At 49.4% G+C, this 25441-nt stretch overlaps 1 protein-coding gene across 2 annotated transcripts; it reads left to right on the top strand.

Moving 5' to 3' along the window:
• The first annotated feature begins 714 nt into the window (after positions 1 to 714).
• lmo4 (LIM domain only 4) lies at positions 715 to 25205 on the top strand. Of its 2 annotated transcripts, none has more exons than XM_033029008.1 (5): positions 715 to 1351; positions 2424 to 2717; positions 11655 to 11751; positions 15847 to 16002; positions 24953 to 25205. In XM_033029008.1, the coding sequence occupies exons 2-5, from the start codon at positions 2479 to 2481 to the stop codon at positions 24959 to 24961; spliced, it is 501 nt and encodes a 166-aa protein (XP_032884899.1). In that variant the 5' UTR covers positions 715 to 1351; positions 2424 to 2478; the 3' UTR covers positions 24962 to 25205. The 2 variants fall into 2 exon arrangements, with proteins under 2 accessions (XP_032884899.1, XP_032884900.1); XM_033029009.1 differs by lacking the exon at positions 715 to 1351 and adding an exon at positions 2062 to 2158.
• Positions 25206 to 25441: the final 236 nt, after the last annotated feature.

Genomic DNA, 25441 nt, shown 5'->3' with positions numbered 1-25441 from the left:
AGAACACATACATGTGTGTGCATGTGTATACATGTGTGTATGTATGTATGTGCGTCTGTGTGTAATGTGCGTGCGTATGTGCGTGCGTGTGTGTATTAATGCATATTTTGTGTATATGTATTGTGTGTGTGCGTGTGTCTGTCTGTCTGTGCATATGTGTCTGTGCGTGTTTGTATGTATGTATGCATGCCCTTATATATATATGTGTGTATGTGTCTGTGAGTGTATATAAGTATGTATGTGCGTGTATGTGTTGTATGTTTATGTGTGTGTGTGTGTATGTGTATATGTGCGTGTTTGTATGTATGCGTGCGCGTATAGACGTGTGTCTGTGTGTGGGTGTATATATGTGTTTGCGAGTGTGTGTGTATATGTGTATGCGTGTGTGTGAGTGTGTCTGTGCCTGTGTGTGTGTGTGTCTGTGTGAGTGTGTGGGTGACTGTGTGTCTGTGCCTGTGTGTGTGTGTCTGTTTGAGTGTGTCTGTGTGGGTGAGTGTGTTTGTCTGGGTGAGTGTGTGTATGCGTGTGTGTCTGTCTATCTGTCTGTGTGTGTGTGTGTGTGTGCGTGTGCGTTCACGCTCTGTGCGTTTCCCAGAAGCGGCTTGTGCGGCGGTTTCCAGTCGCACAAGCGGTGGGATCCAGCCCTGCCTGTCCTTGGGAACTGACGATTGGATGGTTCTCTAATTCCGCCTGAATCGTGCGTTGTTGGTTGGTGGTTGTGGGCTGACGCGCTGCTCCGGGCGGGTGTGTGTGTGTGTTCGTGTCGCCGCTGTCACCAGCACATGCGAGGGGCTGCAGCGGAGGAGCAAGTCAGCCGCGCTGTCTCTGTGTGTGTGTGTGTGTGAGAGAGAGAGAGAGGCAGAGAGACAGAGAGAGCGTCTACTCCCTCCCTCTACAAAAGGGAAGAAACCCTCTCCGTCGTCCTCGCCTGGTGTTTTTCTCCAGACCAGAACAGCGAGTAAACACCGACCTTCCGCTGGCACAGAAGTTAACAGCCGGACATTTTATCAGCAACTTCGATTCACCTTGCACCGTCGGCTGCGAATCCCAGAGAGAGGGAGAGAGAACGAGAGCTTTCGTGCTATTTCCAGACAGCGACCGATTGAAATACCACAAGGCCGGTGTGTGTGTGTGTGAGTGAGAGAGGAGTGCGCCGTGCGAGGCTGGAGAGGACTCTCTCTGCCGCTGGAACCTCATCGTTTGCAATCAAATTCTAGGCTCGTCTTTCAAGATCATCGCAACACATCTGATAAGCGATCGTGTTTGAAGGGGGGAGGACAAAAAAACCCTCTCTCCACTCCACACACACGCAAGCTCATCCACTCTCGCTACTCTGCCGAGCGGGGAGAAGGTAAGGCTTGCTTGCGGAAGCCAAGGGAGGGGAGGAGGAGGAGGAGGAGAAGCGAGACGTTTAGATTCTCTGCGGCTCGGTCTCGTATTCCCCGCCGCTTTGCCCATTTACACCCTTCCTCGTACCATTGCTTTAAAAAAAAAATGTACAGTAGTTGGCCCGCGGCTTCTCCCCCTCTCTCTCTCGGCAGCGCTCCGAGACCTGCATTCGCTGTTAAGTTTCAAGCTTTTTTTCCCCTCCCCACAAAAAAAAAATGTTTTATCCACCCCCCCCCCCCCCCCCCCCAACTCTCTCTCTGTCTCTCTCTCCTCCCTATTTCCCACTTTGGAGGAAAAGTTGGTGTCGCCCTGTCCATGGGATCCTGTGGGGGTTTTGTGTTTCTGGGAGAGCAGAATATTCCCGAACTCATTCGGTTTATTTTGAAGATTTAATCATCCCGAGTTCGGAGAGGAGGTCTAATGGGGGGGGGGGGGGGGGGGAGATCCCGGAGATAATCCGTCTCCAGATTCGTCTGACTTCCCCTCCAATCTCTCTGTCTCTCTTTACAATCGCCGCGGCCCCGCATCAAGACTGGCGTCGGCCTGTTTTATGTGTTTTGCACAAAATACGGCGAGGGAAGCCTCCAACATCAGGCACATGTGCAGGGCAGCTAACAGCTCCCCCTCTCTCCTCCCTCCCCTCTCCCCTCCCCTCTCTCTGTCTTCATGTAGAGGGCGGCGCGTTCATCTACCGTGCAGCAGTGCCGATTGCTGGATTACCGATCGCGGGCAGAGTAGACCGACCCTAAACACAAGCCTCGCGTAACAGGTTAACATGCCACTTAATCGGGGTTAGGGAGAGAGGAGGGAGGGGAGGGGAGGGGAGGGGGAGAGAGAGGGGGGGATATTTGTCACGCCACTGCCGCCCTGGGCCTGATTTCAGATCTCTTTTGCCACCTCCAAGCGACCGACAGTTAAGAAAATTAATAATACTGTGAGCTCGCATGAAATATCCCGTGTTTTCTAACCTACGGGCTCCTTTTCTCCCAACCCCTCCCCTTCCCCCTCCTCCCTCTCTCTCCACTTCAATGCAGATTCGAAGGGTTTTGCAATAAATAAAAAAAGAAAAAGCAAGCATACGAAGATATCATGGTGAACAACGGGAACTCGCAGACGCCCTCAGCCGGCGTGAACCGCGCGGGTTTGGCCTGGAAGACGTGCGCTGGCTGCGGGGGTAAGATCGCCGACCGCTTTCTCCTCTACACAATGGACACCTACTGGCACAGTCGCTGCCTCAAGTGCTCCTGTTGTCACGCTCAACTCGGGGAAATCGGCACTTCTTGTTACACCAAGAGTGGGATGATCCTGTGCCGGAACGATTACATCAGGTAATACTCAAAACTCGCTCTCCTCTCCCCACCCCACCCCACGATTAATTAACTCTCAACTTTATACCGAGACGAATCAAAAAGGGCTTCACGGTGGCGCAGCGGTAGAGTTGCTGCCTCACCGCGCCAGAGACCCGAGTTCGACCCTGACTCCCGGCGCTTATCTGTATTGGAGTTTGTACCTTCTCCCCGCGATGGGACCTGCGAGGGTTTTCTCCGGGAGCTCCCGGTTTCCTCCCACACTCCAGAGACGTGCGGTTTTGTAGGTTCCCAGCGTGTGTAGGGTAATGTTAGTGTGTGTGGATCGGAGGGCCTGTTTGTTTTTTCCGCGCTGTATCTCTAAACTAGACTTAAAAACTCCTGGGGACAGTTCGCCTGTCGCGGGCGGGGGCGGGGGTTAAACACAAACAGAAATGACCTTGTTGAATTATTGGGCGATCTACCCTAACTCTCCCCCAACTCTCAGTAGGGTGTTTTTTATATTGAAAGTTCCACGCAAAGGGCTCTCTTCCCTCCCCCCCCCCCCCCCCCGCCCCCCTAAACCCCCTGTAATCTGGAGTGACACCGCTAGGAAACTGGTAGAGTTGCCGCCTCACAGCGCCAGAGACGCGGCTGCTGTCTGTGTGGAGTTTGCAGGTTTCTCCCTGTGGCCGCTCGGGGTTTGCTCCCTGTGCTCCGGTTTCCTTGCACAATTTGTAGGTTAATTGACCTCTCTGTAAGTTATCGATGAGAAAGGTGGGATAAAATAGAACTAGCGTGAAGAAAAGTTGATCGATGCCGAGTCGGATGGTCTTGGTGGGCTGAAAGACTTGTTTCCGTGCTGTATCTCTTAAAAAACCCAACTAATCTGCCTCGGCTGCTTTTTGGCTTCGTAGCAACGAAAAATTAATTCCACCGAGGTCTATGTGGAATGTTATTAAAATATGTCGATCAATCTTGTGTTTCCCCGCCCCCAATCGCTGGAATAGTAATTGATTCGAAACAGACAGAGAAAAGATAAACACTCGCGCTACCGGGGCTGAACGCGTCTCGTTTCAATCCCGCTGTCGTTTTTCAATCTTATAAATGATCCTGACTAGTTTCCTAGCTTTTCAATAGAATAGGGTCACTGATTTTGGACAGTCTCAAAAAATGCTGGAGTAACTCAGCGGGACAGGCAACATTTCTGGAGAGAAGGATTGGGTGTTTAAGAAGGAACTGCAGATGCTGGAAAATCGAAGGTTTTTTCCCCCTCGCCTTAACCCTATGTCCTCTGGTTCTCAATTCCCCTACTCTGGGCAAGAGGCTCTGTGCATCTACCCAATCTATTTTGTACACGATAAGATCACCACTCAGGTAGACAAAAGTGCTGGAGAAACTCAGCGGGTGCAGCAGCATCTATGGAGCGAAGGAAATAGGCAACGTTTCGGGCTGAAACCCTTCTTCAGACCCGAAACGTCACCCGTTCCTTCTCTCCGGAGATGTTGCCTGTCCCCGCTGAGTTACTCCGGTATCTTGTGTCTTCGGTGAAAACCAGCATCTGCAGTCCCTTCCTACATACACACGACTAATCTTGATATGGCGGTGTTGCGAATGCGAACTGCGTTAATATGATAGAGCACATTTTTGTTGCCCTGGTGTTCTAGAAGGCATATCTGAGGGAGGTTGAGAATTGTGTAATGTTTTCAAAAAAGAATCATAAGTATCGGTGTGAGGAGGTGGGATCAATTCCAGACAACGGTGACTCACTGATTCATTGCTCGGGGGAACTGGGGAGAGGGGGGAGAGAACTGTAAAGAGAACTATAAGATAACTAGAAGGCAGAGAGAGAGTGTTTTGGATTGAAAGTTCAGAGATCGTCCAACCAACCCCACGCGATTCTCCCTTTATTCATCATATGTCAAAACTTTCAGATATTTTTTTAATCCCTGGAGGTGTTGTTTTTTTTAACGTGGTGAAGCGGGTGGGGGGTGGGGGGGGGGGGGGGGGGGGGGGGGGTTGCGAGAAGACAGAGCGGTTACTATCCAAATGAGTTACTATCCAAATGTTTTGAAGTGACCCGCTTTACAAGCGTGCAGGAGCCCTGGAGAGTTCGCGTTAAAGTTTGCCGCTGTGGGTATCAGTGGCAGTAAGCATGTCAAACACATCATCGAGAGGCCCGAATGAGAGCGCCAGGGAAAACAGGAGAGGAGGGGGCAAGTAGGAGAGATGCTCGATTTCGCCACGATAAGGAAACCAATTATAATTGCACACTTTTCCCAGTGGCGGTATCAGGCTTCGGGGCGGGCGGGGAGTGGTGCTTCCCCCGGGTGAATTAAACTCAGCCTGGGTCCGCTCGTTTTATTTTGGGTGTTCCCTAGCGAGGGGGGGAGGGTAGGTTTGGGGGGTGTATTCTTAATAAGCGGCGGGTCCGTGGGAGAGGCGGCCCAGTTCGACCCGAGGGCTTCAGATCTTTCATGGCCAGCGGACTGTATGTAAGTCGGCACCATTTCAAAACGGTTAATTAGCGATAGACCCCCCTCTACTCGCACGCAAAACCCACCACCTTTTTATTAATTTTAAATACGTAATGAGATACGAAGAGAGTCGGGGTTTGTAGTCTGGACGGCGGACGAGACCGACTTGTCCAAAAATGAATATTGCCGTCGTTTAAGAGCCAACGACCAGGGATATAAAAAAACACAATTTAATTAGGAAAATTGGCTTTTGAGAGTAGGATTATTACCAACTTGCCTGGCGCTCGCCCTCTCTGTTTTACTTCTCAGGCACAAAATTAAATGAAAGCCTCCTCTCTGTCTCCCCCTCCCCCCCCCCTCTCTCTCTCTCCCTCCCTCTCCCCCTCTCTTTCTCGGTCTCTCCCCCCTGAACTCCCTTTCCATTACAACCCCTCTCTCTCTCCCTTTCTCTCACAACCTCCCTCTCTCACAGACAACCTCTCTCTCTCGGTCTCCCTCTCCCTCCCTCTGTCACTTAGTGACACTTCCGTAGTCTACCCACTCCACGACAGCGGGAGACTCCGAACGAGTTGCGAGAGGGGTTGGCACAAAAGACCCCAGTAGTTTCGAATTAATTAAACCGCGTGTAATTTGCGGGGACGTTTATCTTCATTTGTCACAACAATTAATTCAAAGTCTCCAATTCACTCGGGGAGAAAAAGATCTGCATTAAACACGCGCATTTGGCAAACAGACTGCTCTCCCCGCTCTACCCCCCAGCCGCCCCCCCACGCCCCCCTCTCTCTGTACCCCCCCCCCTCTCTGTACCCCCCCACCCTCTGTACCCCCCCTCTCTACCCCCCTCACTATGTACCCCCCACCCTCTACCCCCCCTCTCTCTCGACCCTCCTCTCACTCTCTACCCCCCTCTCTCACCCCCTCCTCTATCTCCCCCCTTTCCTCTCTACCCCTCCTCTCTCTCACCCCCTCCTCTCTCCCTACCCGTTCTCTCTCTACCCCCCCCCCTTCTCTCTCTACCCACCCCTCTCTATATATTTCTCTACCCCCCCCCCCCCTTCTCTCTACCTCCCTCTCACTCTACATATATCTTCGCTACCTTTTTTGTCCCGGCATGTTCTCTCAAATGGCCGAATGGCCTACTCCTGCACCTATAGTCTACCCCCCCCTCTCCCCTCTCCCCTCCCCTCTCCACCGACGCCGCACCTCTCGCAAAGGAAGCGCCGGTTCACTCTCAATCCCTCCCTCTGCTATTTCAACGCTTGAAGAGTTCCATCTCATTTGGGTCCCTGGCTTGATGTAGTGATTGATCGGGTTGCCGGCTTGTTGAAATATTAACGACCTCTCGGACCAGGAGCCCGAGAGAGAAAATTGAAACCAATTTTCGATCGTCACAGTCTAAGGGGAAGATAAAACGCCCCCCCCCCCCCTTCCCCCTGTATTAATTAGCCGGCACTAAGGATAGTGTTCCCCCCCCCTCGCTCGGAGCTGTGGGCAGAAGCGACTCAGTCGCAAGACGAGTTGATAGAAACCGAAAACAGACACAAAATGCTGGAGTAACTCAGCGGGACAGGGCAGGATCTCCGGAGAGAGGACCCTTCTTCAGACTTGAGATGCTGCCTGTCCCGCAAACATCGAAAATAGGTGCAGGAGTAGGCCGTTCGACCCCACCGCCATTCAATATGATCATGGCTGATCATCCAACTCAGTATCCTGTACCTGCCTTCTCTCCATACTCCCTCACAACCTCCTCTCTCTCCCTTTCTCTCACAACCTCTATCTCTCGGTCTCTCTCTCTCCCTCCCTCTATCTCTCTCTCTCCCCATACCAGATGTTACACATTTGACCCTGAACTGTCTCTGCACGGCGAACTGCGAACTTTAGTTGAGAGAAACAGCGCGGAAACAGAGTGCCCCGCCGCCCAGCGATGCCCGCTACACACGGTCACACACACACACACACACACACACACACCATGGGACAATTTTACATGTATACCTAGCCGAGTAACCCACAAACCTGTTTTAAGAAGGAACTGCAGATGCTGGAAAATCGAAGGTACACAAAAATGCTGGAGAAACTCAGCGGGTGCAGCAGCATCTATGGAGCGAAGGAAATAGGCAACGTTTCGTCCCGAAACGTTGCCTATTTCCTTCGCTCCATAGATGCTGCTGCACCCGCTGAGTTTCTCCAGCATTTTTGTGAACCTGTACGTCTTTGGAGTGTGAGGGGGGGGGGGGCAAAGATCTCGGAGAAAACACACGCAGGACCCGGGGAGAAGGTACAAACTCCGTACAGACAGCACCCGGAGTCAGGATCGAACCGCTGTAAGGCAGCAACTCCACTGTAATCACTCCCCCGCCATCGCCGCCCCCATCGCGTTTGCATCCACCAAGAATGAACCACGTTTAGTCCTAACTACCTCAAAACAAGCCGTTCTCCCAAACCCAGCACGGAGTTTTTGGACCAAACATCGACCCCTGATGTTTGCGATTCGATCTACTCGCCATTTACATTTTAAATACGTGGCTGTTTGGGACCGGTTGCCGACATCCAATGTTCCCAAAATCCGCGTGCGGGGTTTAAATGCGATTTGCCTCAATTAGTGTTCCTTGCTGGGAAGGGGAAACACGGCCTGGGTAGGATGAAGGTTGGAAGATTCGGCCACTGGGTCCGCTCTTTCAACGCCCGATAGCAACGAGACTCCTGTCGCTCGCTGCACCCCGGGCTGAACACGGAGGAGAGAGACAGAGAGAGGGGGGGGCGGCAGCGGTAGAGTTGCTGCCTTACAACCCCAGAGACCCGGGTTCAATCCTGACTGAAGTCTGAAGAAGGGTTTCGGCCCGAAACGATTCCTATTTCCTTCGCTCCATTGATGCTGCCTCACCCGCTGAGTTTCTCCAGCATTTTTGCCTACCTTCAATCCCGACTGTCCTTGTCTGCACGGAGTTTGTACCTTCTCTCCGTGACCCGCGTGGCTTTTCCCCGGGAGCTCCGGTTTCCTCCTTACAACCGAACCAGGTTTGTAGGTTCATCGGCGCCGGTTGAAAAAAAACCATTGCTAATTGTCCCTGGAGTGTGTGTGTGTGTAGGATAGTGTTAGTGTGCGGGGCGATCGCTGGTCGGTGGGCCGAAGGGCCTCTTTCCGCACTGTATCTCAATTTAAAAACGAATCTAGGCTTGGGATCCAGCTCCGCTACTGAATGGACGCTAGCGACCTGAGGAGGTGACATTTCATTTGCAAACGGCGTGTGTAGCCACAGACCGCGATTTATCCCCGTGGTCTTGCCAAACTAGATAAGCCAACGGGTCGGGCAGCATCTTTGGAGAAAGGGAGTAGGTGACGATTCGGGTCGGGACCCTTCATCACCCTTTTGCTTCAAGCTGTTACAGCGTTCCTGGCTCCAGTGCCTCCTTCGCGAAGCCCATTATAATTCCGCGGCCAACGTGTCGATGGGCCGTGTATGTAAACTAATTAGTTTTGAGATGGAGTTTTGATTGAACCCTGGCAATCGATGCTGGTGTAAAATTTGTTTCTCGGCCTCTTTATTAAAAGCTATCTTAAGCGGGCAGCTTTACTGCGGCGTGTCACCCCGTCGATACTTTTAATAACAACTTAAGAGGCTGTTTGCAATAAGGTGGCGACAGCACAGTGGTGTGTTTGACATGGCCAGCGCTGGCCATTATTGAGCCGTGAAGGGCGCACTTTCACAAGTGCATCTGGCAGGATGTGGGGGTGGGGTGGGGGGAGAAGGTACATGTTGTTGGGGAGACGATATTTTCTTCTTGTGACCTCTGCCAGTTTCCCCTCCCTCATGCCTCTAAGATCATGAGCGGAATAGACAGGGTAAATGCACAGGGTCGTTTAGCCTGGGTAAGACAGTTCTTAAGTCCTAGGAACAGAAGTAGGCCTTTCGGCCCATCGAGGCTACCCCATCATTCAATCACGGCTGACCTATCTTTCCCTCTCAACCCCCATTCTCCTGCCTTCCATTCCCATAACCCCTAAGTCGAGAACCAGAGGAGATAGGTTTAAGGTGGGGGAGGGGGGGAGAGATATAATAGCAAGCTGTCTGTGTAGGAAGGAACTGCAGATGCTGGTTTACACTGATGATAGACGCAAAATGCTGGAGTAACTCAGCGGGACAGGCAGCATCTCTGGAGAGAAAGGATGGGTGATGTTTCGGTTCGAGGCCCTACCTCAGACTGAAGGGCAACGTATTTCCACGAAGGGAGGTGGGTATATGGAATGAGCTGCTAGAGGAGGTAATTGAGGCAGGTAAAAACAATATGTGGACAGGTACACGATAGGTTAGGTTTAGAGGGATATGGGCCAAACGTTGGCAGATGGGACTGGTGTAGATGGGTCATGTTGGGCCGAAGGGCCTGTTATCACGCTGGGTGATTGCATGCTATGGTTAGGTATCATGACAAGCTATCCCACCTAATCTATGGCACAAGCCAAGTGTAGGATGGGAAGCCCGTTCCAGTCTGGTTAGGTTCAGGCTTATGCCCCTGTCCCACTTAGGAAACCTGAACGGAAACCTCTGGAGGATTTGCACCCCACCCAAGGTTTCCGTGCAGTTCCCGGAGGTTTTTGTCAGTCTCCCTACCCGCTTCCACTACCTGCATCCTCCAGGAACCGCACGGAAACCTTGGTTGGGGCGCAAAGTCTCCAGAGGTTTCCGTTCAGGTTTCCTAAGTGGGACAGGGGCATAAGGAAGGAACAGCAGCTGCTGGTTTAAACCGAAGATAGTCACAAAAAGCTGGAGTAACTCAGTGGGACAGGCAGCACCTCTGGAGAGAGGGAATGGGTGATGTTTCAGGTCGAGACCCTTTTTCCTTCTCTCAGAGATGCTCCCTGTCCCGCTGAGTTGCTCCAGCTTTTGGTGTCAATCTTAGGTTCAGGTTTAGTTTAGTTAGAGATACAGCGCGGAAACAGGCCCTTCGGCCCACCGAGTACGTGCCGACCAGCGATCCCCGCACATTAACACTATCCCACACGCACTAGGGACAATTTACACATGCACCAAGCCAATTAACCTGCACACCTGTACGTCTTTGGAGTGTGGGAGGAAACGGAGGAATCTCAGAGAAAACTCACGCAGGTCACGGGGAGTACGTACAAACTCAGTACAGACAGCACCAGTGGTCGGGATTGAAGGATTGAAGCGCTGTAAGGCAGCAACTATACCGCTGTGTCACCCTCCAACTGTGTTGGAGAAGTGCCGCTTCACTCGTTGGTCTACGGGGCGGGATTGCTCAGATATGGCTGAACCTGCGTATGATTGAACAGGGAGGCAGAGGTCTGGAGTGGAGGGATTGTTGACGTCTGCATTGGTTTTTATGGTGCTCAGTAGGACTGATGACTTTATTCGGGTCCAACCTGACCTCTTTATCTGAATTCACTCCCAGAGAGGTGGTTGGGTTAAAAGCAGACCTTTTATCAGGTCTTCTGGAGTGCCCCCCCCACCCCTTCCCCGACAATGTTAGCAGTAGCATTTACACCTTTGCTCAACTAGTGCGGCTCCTATCTCAGGCACCCCTGTATACGACTTTGTCTGAGGAAACTCTCTCCTTAACTATTTTATGTTCTCATCACAAAACACAAAGTGCTCGGGGATCTCAACGGGCCAGGCAGCATCTGTGAAGGGAATGGACAGGTGACGTTTTGGGCAGCGCCCCTTCTTCAGATTTTGAGGATCGGACCTGGCCCGAAAAATCACCCGTCAGTCCCTTCACAGATGCTGCCTGGTCCGCTGAGTTCCTCCGGCACTTTGTGTTTTGCTCAAGATTCCCGCATCTGCAACCTCTTGTATCTCCTTTATGTTTCTCACTAAGTTAGTTCAGAGTGTTGATAGCGTTGTGTTAATGGTTAAACCTTGATTGTAGGTGCCTAGATTTTGGGAATGGGACAATCAGGTTTTCTTTGATGGGGAGGGGGGGGGGGGGGGGGGGGGGATTGGGGGTGCGGTGGGTGAGAGGGATGGCTAAAGCCCTGGATAAAGTGGATGTGGAGAGGATGTTTCCACTAGTGAGAGAGTCTTAGGACCAGAGGCCACAGCCTCAGAATAATAGGACGTGGAGGCCAAAGCCAATGGATAGTTTCAAGTTGGAGATTGACAGCTTCTTGATTAGTACGGGTGTCAGAGGTGTTCAGAGGGGAGAAGGCAGGAGAATGTGTTTGACAGGGAAAGATAGATCAGCCATGATTGAATGATCGAAGTAGACTAGAGGGGCCGAATGGCCTAATTCTGCTCCTATCACTTATGAAAGGGGAGGATGCGGGCGATGTGTGGTTGACATAGCAACGCCCCTAATTTATTTGAAAAATGCTCAGTAGTGCCATTTGCACACGTGATAATTAATGCGAAACATTGGAACCCATCGCATCTGGTAGCGATGCACCTTCCCCCGTTCTCAGTGGACCTTCGCTTGTGGTCATGAAAGTTTTCCGACAGCCCCCTGTACAAAGCGTGACTCTTGCAACTCCTTTGCCTTGCAGATTGTTTGGGAATAGCGGAGCGTGCAGTGCGTGCGGCCAATCGATCCCAGCCAGCGAGTTGGTCATGAGAGCACAAGGCAACGTCTATCATCTCAAGGTACCAACGTTTCTTTTATGGTTTCAGCATTGCCGCGTGTACCAGACACAGTGGAATACACACTCGTGCACACAGATCGTCAAGACTATCCCCTGGGCACAAGCACAAGCGCCCTGGTCAGTGCGGTACTCACAGAACTGCCCACTGAGTCCATATGAAGGAGGCACCATTGTACAGTCCGAGCTGCAGTCGGCCTTAAAGGCCCATTGCAGCAGTTGCCTCCATTCCGGTCGTCCCTCTCTAAGCCTGGCCCTCTTCAGCCTTGGCTCCTCCCTTGGGATGGCATTTGCCCGCTTTAAGGAATTTCATAGCTTATAGAGGTGTATAAGGTCATGAGAGAAAGAGAGATGCACAGAGTCTCTTGCCCAGAGTAGGGGAATCGAGGACCAGAGGACATTGGTTCACGGTGAAGGGGAAAAGATTTAATAGGAATCTGGGGTGACGTTTTCACACAAAGGGTGGTGGGTGTATGGAACAAGTTGCCAGAGGAGGTCTGTTTAAGAAAGAACTGCAGATGCTGAAAAAACTGGAGGTAGGCAAATAAAATGCTGGAAAAACTTAGCGGATGAGGCAGGAAGGAAGGAATTGGCGACGTTTCGGATCAAGACCATTCTTCTGATGGAGGAGGCCCAGGACAGAGGAGGTAGTTGAGAAACATTTAGACAGGTACATGGATAGGGCAGGTTTGAAGTGATATGAGCCAAATGTGGGCAGATGGAACTAACTAGTGTAGCTGGGACATGTTGTCTGGTGTGGGAAAGTTGGGCTGAAGGGCCTGTTTCCACGCTGTATAAATCTGACTATTGAGAACACCATAAAGATGGATGTGTTATAGAGATAAAACACAAAGTGCTCGAGTAACTCAGCAGATCAGGCAGCATCTCTGGAGGGAATGGACAGGCGACGTTTTAGACCGCATCCCTTTTTCTGACTGATTGTAGTGGGGGGGAGAAAGATGGGAAGGAGATGAGGGCGGGACAAAGCCTGGCAAATGTTAGTTGGATACAAAGTGCTGCAGTAACTCAACGGGCCAAGCAGCATCCCTGGAGAACATGGACAGGTGACATTTCAGGGACCCGAACAAGCTGCCAGAGGAGGTAGTTGAGGCAGGGACTATCCCAACATTTTAGAAACAGGTAGACAGGTACATGGATAGGACAGGTTTGGAGGGATACGGATCAAATGCTGGCAGGTGGGACTAGTGTAGCTGGGACTTGTTGGCTGGTGTGGGCAAGTTGGTCCTAAGGGCCTGTTTCCACACTGTATCACTGTGACTCTTGATTAGAAAGGCAAAGCTCTCCTCTCTTATCAATGCATGGTGCTACTGTTGCAACCTTTACCTCCTTAGTGTGATTTTACCAGTCGTTAGAGAAGTACACAAAACCAAACCAACCAATGCTCTGATTAATGCCGGAGAGAGGCTATTGGGGCCAGCTCATTTATTTGATTGTAAAACACAAAAAGAGTTGGAGTAACTCAGTGGGTCAAGCGGCATCTGTGGAGGGAATGGACTGATGATGCTTCGGGTTGGGACCCTTCATCTGTATCTTGTTTTATCAGAGTTGTTCATATCGGGCTCTGGTGAGACCACATCTGGAGTATTGTGTACAGTTTTGGTCTCCTAATTTGCGGAAGGACATCCTCGTGATTGAGGCAGTGCAGCGTGGATTCTCGAGATTGATCCCTGGGATGGCGGGGCTGTCATACGAGGAAAGATTGAAAAGACTAGGCTTGTATTCACTGGAGTTTAGAAGGACGAGGGGGGGATCTTATAGAAACATATAAAATTATAAAAGGACTGGACAAGCGAGATGCAGGAAAAATGTTCCCAAAGTTGGGCGAGTCCAGAACCAGGGGCCACAGTCTTAGAACAAAGGGGAGGTCATTTAAGACTGAGGTGAGAAAAAACGTTTTCACCCAGAGAGTTGTGAATTTATGGAATTCCCTGCCACAGAGGGCAGTGGAGGCCAAGTCGCTGGATGTATTTAAGAGAGAGTTAGATAGAGCTCTAGGGGCTAGTGGAGTCAAGGGATATGGGGAGGAGGCAGGCACGGGTTATTGATAGGGGACGATCAGCCATGATCACAATGAATGGCGGTGCTGGCTCGAAGGGCCGAATGACCTCCTCCTGCACCTAGTTTCTATGTTTCTATATTGCAAGGGTTCATACTTAATGCTACCTCATCCCACATTACTGGAGTTATAAGTATTGCTTTTTTCCTTCAATTGTACTTGCCTTTATATTAAATCATGCTCCCTTTGGTATTTTAGTTAGACTAACTATTAGATTCCAGCTACACTCGCTGGTTAAAGAGCCCTCTAAATTGATAGTTCTAAGGTGAGAAGGGCAAGATTTAAAAGAGAAGTTTTTTACACAGAGGGTGGTGAGCGTTTGGAATGTGTTGCCTGGATGAGGAAGATATGGTTGTGACATTTAAGAGACTTTTGCATCAGCACGTGGATATGGGAATGGATGGATATGGATTATGCACAGGCAGATAAGCACTGGTTGTGGCATCATGATCGACACAGACATTGTCTTTAGTCAGAGGGCAGTGAATTTGTGAAATTCATCACCCCTGAAAGGAGATGAGGAGGAATTTCTTTAGTCAAGAGGGTGGTGAATGTGTGGAATTCATTGCCACAGATGGCTGTGGAGGCCAAGTCAATGGCCATTTATTTTTAAGGCAGAGGTAAATAGATTCATTGCAAGCAGAGAAGGTTATTGGCTGCAACCTTCCCCCCATTGATGAACTGTACACTGCAAGGGCCAGGAAGCGAGCGGGCAAGATCATCTCTGACCCCTCTCACCCTGGCCACAAACTCTTTGAATCACTTCCCTCTGGAAGGCGACTCCGGACTGTCAAAGCTGCCACAGCCAGACATAAAAACAGTTTTTATCCACGAGTAGTTGCTCTACTCAACAGCCAAAAATCTGTAGCCTCCCTTTGATCTGGTATTTTGTTGGTTCACATGCTTGATCAATGGTGTTTTATCATGAATGTTTTATTATTATTAATGTTTAGTGTTTTCTGAGTCACTCGTAACTGTCACTGTATGTCATGTTGTTACTTGTGGGCGGAGCACCAAGGCAAATTCCTTGTATGTGAATACTTGGCCAATAAACTTACTTAGTTACTTACTTCATGATTGCTTACGGGTGTCAGGGGTTATGGGGAGAAGGCAGGAGAATGGGGTTGAGAGGGAAAGATAGATCAGCCATGATTGAATGGCGGCGTAGAATTCGTACCTCAAGTCAAGTTCAAGTGAGTTTATTGTCATGTGTCCCTGATAGGACAATGAAATTCTTGCTTTGCTTCAGCACACAGAACATAGTAGGCATTGACTACAAAACAGATCAGTGTGTCCATATACCATAATATAAATATATACACACATGAATAAATAAACTGATAAAGTGCAAATAACAGATAATGGGTTATTAATAATCAAGAGTTTTGTCCGAGCCAGGTTTAATAGCCTGATGGCTGTGGGGAAGTAGTTATTCCTGAACCTGGTTGTTGCAGTCCTTTAGGCTCCTATATCTTCTACCTGAAGGTAGCAGGGAGATGAGTGTGTGGCCAGGATGGTGTGGGTCCTTGATGATACTGCCAGCCTTTTTGAGGCAGCGACTGCGATAAATCCCCTCGATGGAAGGAAGGTCAGAGCCGATGATGGACTGGGCAGTGTTTACTACTTTTTGCAGTCTTTTCCTCTCCAGGGCGCTCAAGTTGCCGAACCAAGCCACGATGCAACCGGTCAGCATGCTCTCTACTGTGCACCTGTAGAAGTTAGAGAGAGTCCTCATTGACAAACCGACTCTCCGTAATCTTCTCAGGAAGTAGAGGCGCTGATGAGCTTTCTTGATAAGTGCATTAGTGCCAAATGGACTAATTCTGCTCCTATCACTTACGGACTTATTGTGGGCCAAAAAGGGCCCGTCCTTGTGATGTTTTGCTGTATGTTCTGTGTGTGTTATGAGCCCATGTGTCTGATGTTTTTGCCCTGTAGTTTTGGGCTCCCTAATGACTGGTGTAACTTTCCCCTCCTTCTTTCTCTCTCTCTCTCTCTCTCTCTCTCCCTCTCTCTCTCCAGTGCTTTACCTGTGCCACCTGCCGAAATCGTCTCGTCCCCGGAGACAGGTTTCATTATATCAACGGCAGTTTGTTTTGTGAACATGACAGACCAACGTCTCTTATCAATGGACATTTGAATCCGCTGCAGAGCAATCCTCTACTATCTGATCAGAAGGTGAGCAAGGCTTCTTTTGGGACTGCCCCCCTTTTTCCCCATTCTCCACACAAAGGAAAATCGTCGGTCCCGCCGTTTTGAATTTTGTTTGTAGCTATTGTGAATGCAACTAGGGCATACAGCCGTGTTAAATAGAGTTTCAGTTTTTGGTTTTAGAGTTATAGTGCAGTTATCGTATGACCATTTGGACTTCATTTGCAGTTGCAGCTTGGGTCCCATACACAAATAAAAACATTTCTCCCATCGAACGTGTCCAAAGACAGGCAGCTCGATTTGTTACTAACACCTATGAGAGAGAAGCGAGTGTCACCAAACTTCTGAATTCTCTGGGGTGGAACCCTCTCCAAGACAGACGTGAAGCTCACCGTTTGACCTGTTTTTTACAAAATGTTAAATGGCTAGCTCGACATAGACTACAAGACCTACACCAAACCCAAACCAATTAGGAGCAGACGAGGGCATTCGATCCAATTTGTGATCCCAGCTACAAAGACAGATGTATACAGCAATTCGTTCTTCCCCCGCACAATTAAAGTATGGAATAATCTCCACCCAACTATAGTTACCCAACCGGATGCAACTAAATTTAAAGTAGCTCTTTCTTCCCAATAACCCTTTCTGGCTTAAGCCCTCCCTCCACCACCTCCAGTTTAAATTCCATTTGGAATATTTTGGAGGACCAAGAAACCAAGAACCAAGAAACCAGTGAGCACTCTCCTACACACTGGGGATTTTTAACCAAGCCTATTAGCCGACAAACCTGTATGTCTTCGGAGTGTGGGAGGAAACCTGAGCTCCCGGAGAAAATCCACGCAGGTCACGGGGAGAACGGCACAAACTCCATACAGACAGAATCGACAGACGTGGTCAGGGTGGAACCCGGGACTCTGGCGCTGTGAGGCAGCAACTCTACTCGCTGTGCCACTGGGGAAACAGACATCGCATTTCAAAGGTGGTAGCAAATGAGGCAGAGGATAAAATGGTGGTGAATGGAGTTCAGACTGTCGCTGCAAGGTTTGTGGAAATGGCACAGGGCGCAGCAGCGTCACAAAGTGCCGGAGTAACTCAGCGGGTCTGGCATGCGGCATCTCTGGAGAGAAAGAACGGATGGCGATTCGGGTCAGTGCCCTTCTTCACTCATCTGAAGAACGGCCCCGACCCGAAACGTCGCCCATCCTTCCTCTCCTCAGACGCTGCCTGTCCTGCTGAGTTACTCCAGCACTTTCTGTGTCTTATCTTCGGGGTAAACCAGCATCTGCAGTTCCTTTCCACACAGAGAGACGCGTGTTCTGTTAATAGACTCGACTTGGCTCAATGGTTCGACCGTTCTTTATTATCGCCTGTACGGAGGTACAATGAGATTATTTTAATGTCGGATTAGTACTGTATTCTAGAATTCGCTTATACTGCTGTGTGCCAGTCTTTTTAATGCTGTAGTTTGGAGTTTTGGTGAAAAGACTGGCTTTAGGCTGGCACTGAACATGCTATTTTCTTCCAAAACAATGTATAAAAGTTGTTTTTGGCTTTCCCAAGTCACTTTTGCCCTGATGGTTGGCGGATTTAACATGTTTAAGCCGGTCACAGTTTATATATACTGTATATGTGTGCTTTTAAGCATTTAATACTTGGTAGTTCCATGCTTGTTATTTTTCCAACTAGCTCAGGTTATCTTTCAAAATGGGGATGATCAGCCATGAACACATTGAATGGCGGTGCTGGCTCGAAGGGCCGAATGGAATACTCCTGCACCTATTGTCTATTGTTTATTGTCTAAAATCTCCACTGAGGATCAGACAAAATGTTTAGAAAGGAACTGCAGATGCTGGTTTAAACTGAGATAGACACAAAATGCTGGAGTAACTCAGCGGGACAGGCAGCATCTCTGGAGAGAAGGAATGGGTGAGGTTTTGGGTCGAGACATTTCATCACACTGGTGGAAAGTATTAACGCTCTGAAAGTAGTCAAGAGTCGAGGAAACGGTGGTGTGGGATCAGGACGTTAAGTAGCAAATGGTTCCTAGCAGTGGATTCCGTCCCTCCTATGTTAACTCCAACACAAGCTTTTTCACACAGAGGGTAGTGGGTGTATGGATCAAGCTGCCGGAGGAAGCGGGTACTATCACAACATTTAAAAGGCATTTGCACAACTACATGGATAATCTTTTTTAGTTTTATTTTGGAGATACGGCACAGAGACAGGCCCTTCAGCCCACCACCCACGCGGACTAGCAGTCATCGTACACTTAACACTATCCTACGCACTAGGGACAATTTACAATTTTTACCAAAGCCAATTAATCTACAAACCTGCACGTCTTTGGAGTGTGGGAGGAAACCAGAGTTCCCGGAGAAAAATCCACGGGGAGAACGTGCAAACTCCGTACAGACAGCACCCATAGTCAGGATCGAAGCTGGTTCTCTGGCACCGTAAGGCATCGACTCTGCTGCTGCGCCACCATGCTGCCCCCCCAGGATAGGAAAGGTTTAGAGGGATGTGGGCCAAACGCAGGCAGGTGGGACATCTTGGTCGGTATGGGCAAGTGAGGCCAAAGGGCCTGTTTCCGTGCTGTGTGGCTCTGTGACAAGACACTTGCAGCTGGAGCTGCACCTTACAGGCTCAGCGTCACGCAAAGCGCTGCCTCATCCTGTTCCTTATTGATTTGCATTGCTTTTGCGATCTGCCTAGCACCTCACACAGACTGGAAAAAAAATGACCTTTCCTTATCAGATACTACAGCCATTCCACATTTTCTCTCTTTCATTAATGGAGGGGGAGTTTCTCTGCATGGGATGATTTTTTTAAAAATCAAAATCTTTTTTATTTCGTTTTCAGGACATAACAAAGTGCAAAGTTGTCCATTTGTAACGGAGAGAGTGTACGAAAAGAATAAATAAAAAACAACATATGCCAACATATAACAAGACAACACCAATAAAAGAAAAATGAGATACCTAAAATAATCCCTCCCCAGTCACTGCTAGTGAGCATATGCAAATATCAGCCTGTCACAACAACAATCCACGATAAATGAATGGGTAGACTGTTAAGCTGTTAAACTGTGCTTGATGATCATGGGATGATTTTAGGGAACTGTAAGGCTTCTTTAATAAACTGTCGTACAGCAGCCATTTGTTCGGGTCAGACTATCTTGTCCTCGTAACCCAGTGCCCCTTGTATCAGGCTGTCAAATAGCCAATGCCTAGCAGTCCATGATTAACCCCTAAGTTAGTCATCTGCTCTCTTTACTTAAACTTTAGACCTTAGAGATACAGCGCGGAAACAGGCCATCCGGCTCACCGAGTCCATGCTGACCAGCGACTATCCCGTACACTAGCACTACCCTACACATTGCGGGCAGCTTAGAAGTTCACTGAAGCCGATTAACCTACAAGCCTGCACGTCTGTGGAGTGTGGGAGGAAACCGGAGGGAAACCAGAGCTCCTGGAGAAAACCCAGGCAGGTCACGGGGAGAATGTACAAACTCCGTACAGACAGCACCCGTAGTCAGGATCGAACCCGGGTTCTCTGGCGCTGCAAGCGCTGTAAGGCACCAACTGTAAGGCACCGTGCCGCCCCAAATTTGGGAGAGGTACCGCGCTCTCTTGGAAGATCTGTGCCACTCCTGATTTAAGTTGTATTGGTATTCAGAGGGATGTACTGGTATATCCTTTTAAACTTTTCCTATCCATGTACCTGTCCAAATGCCTTCTAAATGCCCCATAACCTGAAACCCCGCAGTAAATCAAGACCGTAAAAACTAGCTCGGATGTAGTGTAAGCTACACATGTCACCTGTTTGTTGTCGGCATGATAGTGGTGTCTGGCCCAATCCCACTGACCTCCATCAGCCTGGTCTGCTCTGGTGCAATGTTGACCAAGGTGTAGGGTCCACTTGGTCATTCCAGGGAGGTGGTTAAGGACAGAGAGAGTGATCAGGAGTACCGGTGGAGTGGGGCAAATAGAACCACAAGATCTCGTCCCACACCTTATGGCAGCCCGGTGGCGCAGCGGTAGAGTTGCTGCCTTGGAGCGCTCGCAGCGACGGAGACCCGGGTTCGATCCCGACCACGGGTGATGTCTGTACGGAGTTTGTACGTTCTCCACCGTGACCTGCGAGGGTTTTCTCCGAGATCTTTGGTTTCCGCCCACACTCCAATGTTAATGTAAGGTGTGTAAGTTAATTGGCTTGGTGTATGTGTACAATTGTCCCTAGTGTGTGTAGGATGGTGTTAATGTGCGGGGATCGCTGGCGGGCGCGGACTCGGTGGGCCGAAGGGCCTGTTTCCGCGCTGTATCTCATAACCAAACTAAACCTCCACCTACCTACCTCCCAGATTCTCTTTCCAAACGAGAGTCTCGACGTGTCACGTCAGGCCTTGGCGGCAGCTCACGAGCGCAGCGTTAACGGTGGATGTGTGTACCTCTGTCAAACCCGAATTCCTCCACATGGGGTCAAGTTGATTGGATTGAACCTGACGTGACACAGGAAGACATTGGATCGAGCCTTCGCCATTGGAGTTGTGTTGGTTTTGGATTTAATATTGTCGAAAGATACAGCATGGAAACGGGCCCTTTGACCGACCAAGTCCACGCCGACCATTCACCCGTTCACACTAGTTCTATGTTATCCCACTTTTATCGTCCACTCCCTACACGCAAGCAGCAATTTACAGTGGGCCAATTAACCTACAAACCAACCTGCAAGTCTTTGGGAAGAAACTTGAGCACCTGTAGGAAACCCACGTGGTCACAGGGAGAGCGTGCAAACTACACACGGCCGACACCCAAGGTCAGGATCGAAGTTGTGTCTCAGGCACTGTGAGGTAACAGCTCCCAGCTGCACCACCCATGGTATGGTGTGGTTATTGCAGCTTCTTCATCCACAATGTTCCCCTCGTTACTAGGCGGGGTGTGGAAGAGTTCTAGTACTCGGCTGAGGATCAAAAGCAAGCGATAGGCTTTTTTCCCCAAGTTGATGAGTTTCATCGGAGGTGGTTAACTATTTCACCCTCGCGGAAGTCATCATTGGCTCATTGCGCACTCCACACTAGTGGGAATCGGAGGGAGAAGGAGAGTCGGTGCGGAGTTGTTTCATCAGGGGTAGTCATGAATTCATAAGTGATAGGAGCAGAATTAGGCCATTCGGCCCATCAATACTCCGCCATTCAATCACGGCTGATCTATCGTTCCTTCTGAACCCCATTCTCCCCCCCCCCCCCCCCATAACCCCTGACACCCGTACTAGTCAAGAATTAAAAATATCCATTGACTTGGCCTCCACAGCCTTGTGTGGCTGGGTAGATAAGATTGGGTTGTTGGAGACTGGTCAGTGATCCCGTATGTACTCTTGTTCTCTGATTTCAAACACCGCGCTGATATCTACAACAGATGAGATTTTGGGAACAGAGTGAATCCAGGGATGTGTGGAATTAGTCCAGGAAAGCAGTGTGCAGGAAGGAACAGCGGATGCTGGTTTAAACCGAGGATATGGCACAAAAAGCTGGAGTAACTCAGCGGGACAGGCAGCATCTCTGGAGAGGAGGAATGGGTGACGTTTGGGGTCGAGACCCTTCTTCAGACTTCAGGGAAAGTGGTGCTGGGGTACAAGAGTAGCCGTGATCTTATTGGGGGTGGCAGGACAGCCACGAGGGGCCGAATGTCCTGCCAACTCCTGCTTTCTTTCATAACCGTACACAGGAGTAATAAATGCAGCCACACATGCAGCCAGCAATTGCGGCCGGTACATTTCATCACATGGCTGGGGAGGTTAATTGTGTGGCGTTTTAACAAGTGTGAAACAGATGGGGCTTTTCTTTAAAACAAGGAGAATACCATCACCATTTCCGCAGCGAAAGCAGACTTGGATTTTAACGCCCTTGTCCCCCTCCTCAGCGGCCTAAATTTTAGCCTTTCGTGCTATGTGGAGTTTTATGGGGAAAAAAGCCAACAGATACTGGTTTCAATGTTTAAAATACATTCACTGACCTCATAACATGCACACTTATTTTTGCAAAACGAACAGGACTGTGTTTGTTCAAATGGGGCAAGTATTGCCAAGGACTGTGCTACAAGTTTGCGTTTTTTTAATAAAAAAATAAGCAAAACATTTCCGTTCAAACGGCATAATTGGTGTTGTCGCTGTCGATAGTGGACGACATTTGATGTTCATTTATTAAATAGGCGCTAGGCTGCTCCCTAATGTCTTTGTTCAAGACAGACAAATTACCTTTCTCACATTGTGGTCAAACTCTGGGGAATTAAAGCTGAATGCCTCAGCTAGTTTAATTAGCCTGAGAGTGGGGGGTTGCAAATTACTAATGCACCTCGGGCTTTTAGTGGTTTGATGAAAGCAGAGAATTGCACTAAACTGTTAAAAGTTAGGTAGGACTTTATTTTTGTTTAATTAATTGGGCGTTCAGTTAACTCTTTGGTGGCTCCTGGTTAGGTAGAATTCTGTCTATTGCGGTATCTACGAGTGCTGTGTTTACAGGCGTGCTCTGCTGCTATAAGTAAGAATGTCATGGTTCCGTTTCCGGTCTGTACGACAATTAAATGCTCTTGACATGATTTGGATAACAAATATACAATATTGTTTTGTAAGGGTTAAGGGGGACAGTGTTTTTGTTAATCGTGACAGAATTTCGCTCCTGTTTTTTACGGGGAGAAGGATTTCGCAGCATGCCGCAATTTCCTTGCCATATTAGACTTTAGTTGAGTTTAGACACACAGTGCGGAAACAATCCCTTCGGCCCAATGAGTTGCGCGCCTACCATCGATCCTATTAGTCATGTGTAGGAAGGAACTGCAGAGGCTGGTTTAAATCGAAGATGGACACAAAGCTGGAGTAACTCAGCGGGGACAGGTAGCATAGACATAGACATAGAAAATAGGTGCAGGAGGAGGCCATTCGGCCCTTCGAGCCTGCACCGCCATTCAATATGATCATGGCTGATCATCCAACTCAGTATCCCATACCTGCCTTCTCTCCATACCCCCTGATCCCTTTAGCCACAAGGGCCACATCTAACTCCCTCTTAAATATAGCCAATGAACTGGCCTCAACTACCTTCTGTGGTAGAGAATTCCACAGATTCACCACTCTCTGTGTAAAAAATGATTTTCTCATCTCGGTCCTAAAAGACTTCCCTCTTATCCTTAAACTGTGACCCCCCTAGTTCTGGACTTCCCCAACATCGGGAATAATCTTCCTGCATCTAGCCTGTCCAACCCCTTAAGAATTTTGTAAGTTTCTATAAGAGAGAAGGAATGGGTGAGGTTTCGGGTCGAGACCATTCATTTACACATTAGGGACAGCTTACCATTTTTGCTGAAGCCAGTTAACCCGCAAGCCCGCGTGTCTTTGTGGAGTGTGGGAGGAAACCGGAGCACGCGGAGAGAACCCACGTGGGTCACGGGGAGAAGGTACAAACACCGTACAGACAGCGCCCGCGGTCAGGATCGAACCCGGATCTCTGGCGCTGGGAGGCAGCAGCTCTACCGCTGCGCCACCGTGCCGCCTTTGTTTGTGGGTCATCTTTGCACGCTAAGTGTTTGAAGCCTGTGATAGTGCAGCGCTTCAAATGCAGTCTGCCGAGTCCCCTTCTGCTTGCCTGCAAAATCAAATCAAGATCTCCATTTTGTGGTTATCATTGGGTTGGTACCTTGATCTGACATTGGGTAGCGGGGGGGGGGGGGAAATCAAAAGCTTTCCATTTTATTTGGATCACATCAGCTGATTTTCAAAACAGAATGATTTTCAAGTAATGCGGAATTTAAATCCACTTAGTCAGAAGCTGACAGCTGCCCTGAATAAATGTTACGGGGCGGAATGCTGAGTTCTGGCCACAACTCCTGAAATCTATTTGAATGTATTGGATTAATGTAATGGAGATGCTGACTTCGATAGGCAGCTCATCTCTGTAGTGCTGCGCTTTGTCGGAGTCAAATCGGTCATCTTGGTTGCCCCTGGCTCGAGCAGGGGAGCTGTGACGAATGTAAAGGCAAAAAATTAAACTCACACAGAAACTGCCAGAGGCACTTGTAGGTGAACAGGAAAGAGGAAACAAGTGTCTCTGCTGCAACCTTTAGTGCTGGGTCAGTCACCGTGTTTGGTTTAGTAGAGTTCAGGCATACGTGGCTGAGATGATTTCAAGAGAGAGTTAGATTTAGCTCTTGGGGCCAAAGGAATCAAGGGATACGGGGGGAAAAAGCAGGAACGGGGTACTGAATTTTGGGTGATCAGCCATGATCATATTAAATAACGGTGCTGGCTCGAAGGGCCGAATGGCCTACTCCTGCACCCATTTTCTATGTTTCTACGAGGCAGGCCCTTCGGCCCACCGACCAGCAATCTCCGCACACTTGGGCAGCACGGTGGCGCAGCGGTAGAGTTGCTGCCTTACAGCGCCAGAGATCCGGGTTCGATCCCGACCACGGGTGCTTTCTTTACGGAGTTTGTACGTTCTCCCCGTGACCTGCATGGGTTTTTTTTCCAAGATCTCCGGTTTCCTCCCACACCCCAAAGACGTACAGGTTTGTAGGTTTATTGGCTTGGTTATAAGTGTGTGTTGATGTGCGGGGATCGTTGGTCGGCGCGGACTCGGCGGGCCGAAGGGCCTGTTTCCGCGCTGTATCTCTAAAGATCATAACGTGATAGAGGAGTAGAATTATTCGGTCCCATCGAGCCTACTCCGTCCGCCATTCAATCATGGCTGATCTATCTCTCCTTCCTAAACCCATTCTCCTGCCTTCTCTTGTGTGACTTGTTGCTTTTGTTTTAGTATGGCTGTATGGTAATTCGAGTTCCGCGGCACCTTAATCGGTACAGGTGACAACACACTGGCCTTTGTGCCGTCTCCCCATAACCCCTTGACACCCGTACTACTCAAGAAGCCAAACTTAAAAAAACTTTAAAAAGAGTTTGTGTTTTTCTTTTTTTTTTCCCTCTCCAGGTTTGCTGAGATGGCTGGAAGCAAAGCAGAAAGCGTGCCTTCATCTATTCAATCTGGCTCATGGCAAGTGGACCCCACTGCGTTCCAGTAGGCAGTCATGTTTTTTGGCTGGTTTCAAACGGCAGGTACACGACAACATCGCACTCTTGTATCCCTCCTCGCTAGTTCGATCTCACCCAACTCTTCTCGCATTCAAAATGACTTGAGGACACCAGACTAAGGAATCTGAACTCCTGGGGGGGGGGGGGGGGGGGGGGGGGCGGGGGGGGGGGGGGTAATAACTGTTCAGAAGGTGTGGGGTTGGGGAGGGGGGGGTGGAAGGTAAAAAAAAAAAATCAATCAAATGGCCATCGAAGGACATTTGGGAAAACGATAAATAAAACTCATTATTGGAGGTTTTTGAAACATGCTATGTACCTACATTAATAATTAGCAGGGCACCAAGCCTTGGGATCCCCCCTCCCTCTCTTGTATTCTATTTTTCTTTAA

This window comes from Amblyraja radiata, chromosome 10 (genome assembly GCF_010909765.2).
Source record: "Amblyraja radiata isolate CabotCenter1 chromosome 10, sAmbRad1.1.pri, whole genome shotgun sequence".
Classification (NCBI taxonomy): Eukaryota; Metazoa; Chordata; class Chondrichthyes; order Rajiformes; family Rajidae; genus Amblyraja; species Amblyraja radiata.
Note: the sequence above shows the minus strand (reverse complement) of the source record. Positions and strands in the feature narration are given on the sequence as shown.